This window comes from Zeus faber (assembly GCF_960531495.2).
Source record: "Zeus faber genome assembly, chromosome: 17".
Lineage (NCBI taxonomy): Eukaryota > Metazoa > Chordata > Actinopteri > Zeiformes > Zeidae > Zeus > Zeus faber.
In genome coordinates, this window is record NC_137204.1 from 6350839 (window position 1) to 6357761 (window position 6923).

The following is a 6923-nucleotide window of genomic DNA, read 5'->3' on the forward strand; positions in this document are numbered from 1 at the left end:
GTGGTGGAGATGCCGCTGGGGGTAACGGGCGACACGGAGTCGGGCGGGGTTGCCGCCGGGACCTGCTCCCCGACCTCCGCGTCGCCGCCCTTCCCCGGGTGTTCCCCGGACGGCTTCATTCGCTCCAGCCCGACCTGTGCCTCCACACGATCATCTGTCATTATCCAGAGCTGTGACACACGCACGGGAACCACGACACCGGCCAGCACGCCAAAGCGCGAGCGGGGGGCGACTGGGTCTACTCGTCTAAACCATAGCGCTCCCTGCGTGGAGCTGGCCGCCGCCTGTCCGAGCTCGCTCCTTGGCATCGCCGGCCGAACCACCGCGGCTAGCTGGTTCTCCCAGGCTGCAGCTGTTCCGTCCCACAGCAGCCCGGTTCCGAGCGGCGCTAGCTGCGCTAACAGCTTGTTTGCAGAAGCTGCCGGCGCCACCGACTGGCGATGCGAGGCGTGCGGGACGATCCGGTCGCAGCGAACGGGTGTTTGACATGACTCGGGAGTCACTACGGCATAAGGAGCCGTTCCTTCGTTTCGTTTGGTCCGCAACTCGGTATCTGCAAGCCCCGCGCCCGGGCATTTACTGAAGCAGGTTTTACGCTGAATCCGACAAACGACAACTGATCACTAAGACTCGTTCGTTTATGTGGAGAGTTTCAAGTTTCAACCCAAACGACAAGATTTTTCAAATCTTAACAGAAAATGTGAGAGAGCCCACACATAACGATCAATTGAACAGTGAGAGTATTTTGGAGGCCAACGGTTTGCCCAAAAAGGACACCACACACTAACAGATTCCATTCAGGAACAACCAGAGTCCTAATATCCCAGAGCAACACTATTCATTTTACAGAAAATCCAAAAGAAAAAACAGTGGATGAAGTCATGAACACGGCCTGAATATGGACTGTACATGTATATGACTTCTTCATTTCAGTCAGCTTGGCTCTCAGTTGGCACTCAGTCTTCTCCACGTGACAATCCACAGCATGCATCCTCGGCCAAACTCGGGGTTCCCCCCAAACTACAGGATAGGATCCTAAATATTGAACATGTTTGATACTTGAGTTCAGTGCCACAAGACACACACCCGAGCACATTGGGGAACACACCTCGCACCACAGGCTAATCGGGCAGGATAATCCCTAAACCATCAAAAAAATCTTGTTCACGATTGTCAGAAGGGGGTAATCAGGCCCAAAATTGGCTTTATTATCTTGTAGTGTGTATCTTGAATGCAAAACACTTCGACACTCTGGTGCAAAAATTCTGCATCTGATTGAAGGTCCAGAATGCCTTGAAAATGGCTTAAAACGAGCTAAATAAGTATCCACCAATCAGCCACAACATGAAAACCACCCGCCTAATATTGTGTAGCTCCCCCTTGTGCTGCCAAAACAGCTCTGGCCCGTCGAGGCGTGGACTCCACAAGACCTCTGAAGGTGTCCTGTGGTATCTTGATACAGAATGCGGCGGCGCGACTGGTGTTCAACCAGCCAAAGAGGGCACCAGTCACTCCGCTGCTCATCGAGCTCCACTGGTTACCTGTAGCCGCCCGCATCAAGTTCAAGTCTCTTATGCTGGCCTACAGAGTGATTGCTGGGAATGCTCCCGCCTACTTAAATGCTCTTGTAAGAGCACATGTTGCCCCCCGGATGCTGCGCCCGTCAAATGAGCGTCGCCTGGCTCCGCCGGCCATACAGCCACGGCAATCCAGGCTATTCTCATTTGTAGTTCCACGTTGGTGGAACGAGCTGCCAAAAACGACCAGAGCGGGGACCTCCCTCTCTGTCTTTAAGAAGCACTTGAAGACCCAGCTCTTCAGTGAGTACCTCCTGTCCTAACCTACAATTACTTAGCACCACCTTGCAGTATTTATTGTTACACGAATGTTGTTGTTACACTAATCTATGTCGCAATGTAGCTTGAATGTTATTCTCCCTTGTAAGTCACTTTGTATAAAAGCGTCTGCTAAATGACTAAATGTAAATGTAAATGTAAATGTAAATGTATCTGGCACCAAGACGTTAGCAGCAGATCCTTCAAGTCCTGTAAGTTGCAAAGTGGGGCCCCAATGGATCGGACTTGTTGTTCCAGCACATCCCACAGATGCTTGGTCGGATTGAGATCTGGGAAATTTGGAGGCCAAGTCAACACCTTGAACTCTTTGTCATGTTTCCTAAACCATTCCTGAACATTTTTTTGCAGTATGGCAGGGTGTATAATCCTGCTGCACATGCATCCTGCTATCCACATGATGTAGAAGAAAACATGATTCATCAGACCAGACCACCTTCTTCCTAATTTTGTTAATTTATCTTGGGGGCGCAAATATATTTTCAAAGCAGATGGCCTACACCCAAACAGGTGTGGCATGGAACTGTTAAGGGACTACTTTCTATTTTCTGCACTTCATTACCTATCTACCCACGCCAGTCTAACACACAGCAGGCCAAATCCTCACAGGTCGGACCATAGCCCTTGGAGAGAGACAACAACACAAAGTTTTGCATAATCAGCTAGACCCAAGGTTGCCTACGTTCCTGGCACCGTCTCCATTACTGTTGTGACTAGTAAAAGAGTCAGCAAAGGGAAATCTTATTACACCGCTAACCTGCAGAATTTATCCCCTGTCTAACAAAATCAACCTTGGAGCCTATCATTGTTAATAACACCATCAAGATGGGTCTTCTTAATGTTAGATCTCTGGCAAACAAATCATTTTTAGTTAATGATCTTATTACTACTTCTAAACTTGATTTTATGTTTTTAACTGAAACATGGTTAGAACAAAGTAACCATGCAACCTTTCTGATTGAGACAGCTCCTCCTATTTTTTTCTTTATTGATGGTTGTAGATCTGGAAAAAGAGATCGAGGGGCCGCTGTTTTATTTTGAAGTGTATTTCAGGGAAAAAAGATGTCATTTGGTGATTTCCCATCCTTTGAATGCCTTTGTGCTGTATTGAAATGTTCCCCCAGAGTTCTGCTATTAATCATTCACAGGCCACCTTAATACTCAGCAAACTTTTTTGATGACCTTACAGAACTATTGTCTAACATTTCCACTGACTTTGAATGTCTAGTTATAGCTGGTGACTTCAATTTTCATATTGATGACTTGAATGACAAGGGTGCGAAAGAACTGTTTGCTATTTTGGGCACATTTGAGCATTTGGGCACAATCAGGCGTCTCTCCAAAAGCCTTGAAAGCTGCAGTCATTAAAAACCTTCTAAAAAAGCAAAGCCTGGATGCTTCTATCATTAACGACTCCAGACCGATATCAAATCTATCTTTGGTTAGAAAATGAATCGAGAAAGTTATCCTCCAGCAACTTCATTATTTCTTTGTCTCAACTGGCTGCTATGACAATTCTAGTCACGTTTTCGACCCCTTCACATCACTGATACTGAACTTATCAAAGTTCTAAATTATATTTGTCTTAACACTGACTCCAGCAAAATTTAAATATTGATGCTTTTAGACCTCAGTGCTGCATTCAACACTGTTGACCTCTCAATGCTTTTGGACAGGTTGAAAAATTGGGTTGGGCCTTCTGACAGTCTTAAGCTTGTTCGGGTCATATCTACAAGACAGGAACTATTTTGCCTCCATTGGTAACTATGTATCTGAACCAACTAATGTGACTTGCGGAGTCCCCCAAGGTTCAATCCTAGGACCGTCTTTATTCAACCTCTACATGGTCCCACTAGGCCTAATTATGCTAAATAATAATATGGATTACCATTGTTATGCAGACAACACTCAAGTCTATATAGCTATATCACCAAATGTCTATTGTCCTATTGATCTGCTGTGCCAGTGCATTGAGCAAGTCAAGGACTGGATGTGCCAGAATTTCCTTCGACTGAATAAGGACAAAACTGAGATAATTATTTTCGGTGCCAAAAAAGAAAGGCTGGACGTTAGCTTACACCTTGAGTCCCTATACTTGAAAAACAAAAAACAATCCAGAAGTCTTGGTGTTATTATGGTGTAGTGTGTGGATGGGATGGTTTGAGCAGCCACACCTGACCTGGGGTTAGGAGCCCTGTCATGGCAGGACTTCTATCCAGAGTGTTTGTGTGGGTGGGGTTCTAGCCTGCCACCTGTTAGCCCATCCAATGAGCAACTGGTATGCAGCCACCCTGACCCAATCACCTCGATCCAGGTCAGGTGTGGCTGCTCAAACCATCCCATCCATACACCACACCACATATGGATTCAGATCTTAATTCCAACAGCAACATCAAGTCAGTAACAAAATCGGCCTACTATCACCTTAAAAATATAGTAAAACTAAGAGTACTCTCCAAACAAGTCTCGGAAAACTTGTTCATGGCCTTATTACTAGTGGGTTAGATTATTGTAATGGTTTCTTTGCAGAAAAGAAAAAAAGCTCTTGGGCAGCTATAGCTGGTTCAGAATGCTGCTGCTAGTACTCTAACAAAGACCAAAAAAATTGAACACATTACACCAATTCCTAAATCCCTACATTGGCAAATGTGTGTCAGAGAATTGATTTCATAATACTGCTGCTCACCTGTTAAAATAAAAAAAATGGTTCAGGGCCAAATTATATCACTGAAATGCTTTCGCTATATCTATGCTTTCTCTACATCTAGACTGCTAAGATCATCTGGGACCAGTCTATTAATTGTTCCCAGAGTTAAATCTAAACATGGAAAAGCAGGATTTAGCTTCTATGCAAAAAATAGCAGGAATAAACTTCCTAAAGATTTGAGACTTGATCCAACTCTGATTACTTTTAAATCAAGACTAAAAACTTTAATGTTCAACTTTGCTTTGTGCTAAAATGCCAATTTCATGGTAGTTCTATCTTTATTCAAATGTAACTACATTGTACTTTTCTTATCTTTATTATTTTATTCAAATGTCTTTTCAAATGCATTCTTAAAATCCTGTTTTATATTTTGGGATTTATTTTTATGTCTTTGTGAAGCATATTGAGTCTGCCTCATGTATGAAATGTACTATATAAATAAAATTGCCTTTCCTTGCCTTACATTGCTCCATGGTCCAGTTCTGATGCTCACATGCCCATTATAGACACTTTCGGCAGTGGACAGGGGCCAGCATGGTCACTCTGACCGGTCTGCAGCTACGCAGCCCCATACGCAGCAAGCTGTGATGCACTGTGTGTTCTGACACCTTTCTATAATAGCAGCATGAACTTATTCAGTAATTTATGCTACATTAGCTCTTCTGTGGGATTGGACCAGACGGTCTAGACCTCACTCCCCACATGTATCAATGAGCCTTGGGCGCCCATGACCCTGTCGCCGGTTCACCGATTGTCCTTCCTTGGACCACTTTTGGTAGGTACTAACCACTGCATACGAGGAACAGCCCACAAGACCTGTCTTTTTGGAGATGCTCTGACTCAGTCGTCTAGCCATCACAATTTGGCCCTTGTCTAAGTCGCTCAGATCCTTACGCTAGAGGTTTTCATCTCTTATTTGTGGAAAAGGGTAAATGTCCAGTTGAGCCAACGTACTCGCTTGCGGCGCTATTGAGCCATGTGTGTTCCATGACAGAAAAGTCAAATAGTCATGTTCAACTATTTTTCATACAAATAAGTCATATCGAGGTTTTTGGCATTATCAGTGCTGGAGGCACCACCCAATAAAGGAACCGACTAAAGCTCCATCACTAACTAAATAAGGAAAATTAATCTTTAAAATCCTGGGAGGAAGTAAAATGCCTACTATGGAATACCTAACCTCCCTCCAGAATAAAAGACCAGTGCACATGAAAAGTACAGTGCTTAATTTGTCAATAGTATGGGAGAAATGTACAAATATTCATCAAAGAGGGTGGATGATGACGACGAAGAATAAAAATTCTCTATGTCTATTTGGAAATTCTTTACCTTAATCTATATCAGCTTTCACAAAATGAGTGTTGCAGCATGGGGAGTGGGCAACATAACCGAAACACCTAGGACCTAATGGGGAGTACATCTGTAGTCTGCATCACTGATTTGAAGGAAAGCCTCCAATTCTTTGAGGGATGAAAGAGGTGGTAATCTACCTTGCACTTGACCACTTGACTGCATTCCGGGAGTTAATTAAACCACTCCTGAGTAGCAGTTCATAAGCAGTTTGTATGGGGACATTACCAGATTACCCTAACCCTAACTCTGACCCCAAGGGCGAAGACAAAGCTCTATCATTTTCTGTGACATATTTTATGATGCAAAACCATAAAATCATAAAATCGGATTGAGTGTAAAGCCGGCTTAACTGTAGCCAAGGACAAAAATAGGCATTCAACCTCCAGCTCCCTGAGTTTTGACATCAGTCCATTATTTTTGTGATCACGCTTTGCATTTCTCTGCCAAAATAAATAATTTCTCGAGAGAATGAGGCTAAAAGATTTTTGAGGTCCACACTTTCCTGAATTTCCGCCTAAATCAACATTTTTTTACATTATTTTTGTTGTTGTGATATTTCCGTATCCAACGCAGTCACACTGACTCATCTGACTTTCGTACATCCTTCCCTGGAAGAAGTCGTCCCTCGCTCACCCGTGCATTACACCAACTGAATCAAATGAACGCAGTCGCGGAGTCGAGGAGGATCGAACGACTCTTTTTACTGAGCGACTCGTCGGGAACCAAGCCTAAAAATGGAGGCGAATCTTTCATCGCTACCCGGATACACATTGACCTGGCAACCGGTGGAGGCTCCTCCTTATTTTCCTGATTTCACGCTTACCACGAAGCTAACCCTGCATACGTCAACAGCGATGTCGTAGAAATGTGTTTGTGCGCGTTAATTGTGTGTACATTTCATTCATTTCAACGCAGTAAAGAAGGTGATTATTTCCAAACCCAAAACAAACGCCCACTGGCATCCCCCTATCCAAGAAGGGACTTGTGGAATGCTTTTCTGTAAGAGAACC

General features: G+C 44.1%; 1 protein-coding gene across 1 annotated transcript in view; it reads right to left on the reverse strand.

Moving 5' to 3' along the window:
* Positions 1 to 991, reverse strand: part of ttll11 (tubulin tyrosine ligase-like family, member 11) — a gene marked incomplete at both ends in the record, with an annotated part of 32945 nt that extends 31954 nt beyond the window's left edge. The window contains 2 exons of the mRNA XM_080018332.1: positions 1 to 553; positions 910 to 991. The exon at positions 1 to 553 is cut by the window's left edge and continues 376 nt beyond it. Coding sequence (XP_079874458.1) covers positions 1 to 553; positions 910 to 991 — 635 coding nt within the window. The remainder of the gene's footprint in view (positions 554 to 909) is intronic.
* Between the last annotated feature and the right edge of the window lie 5932 nt (positions 992 to 6923).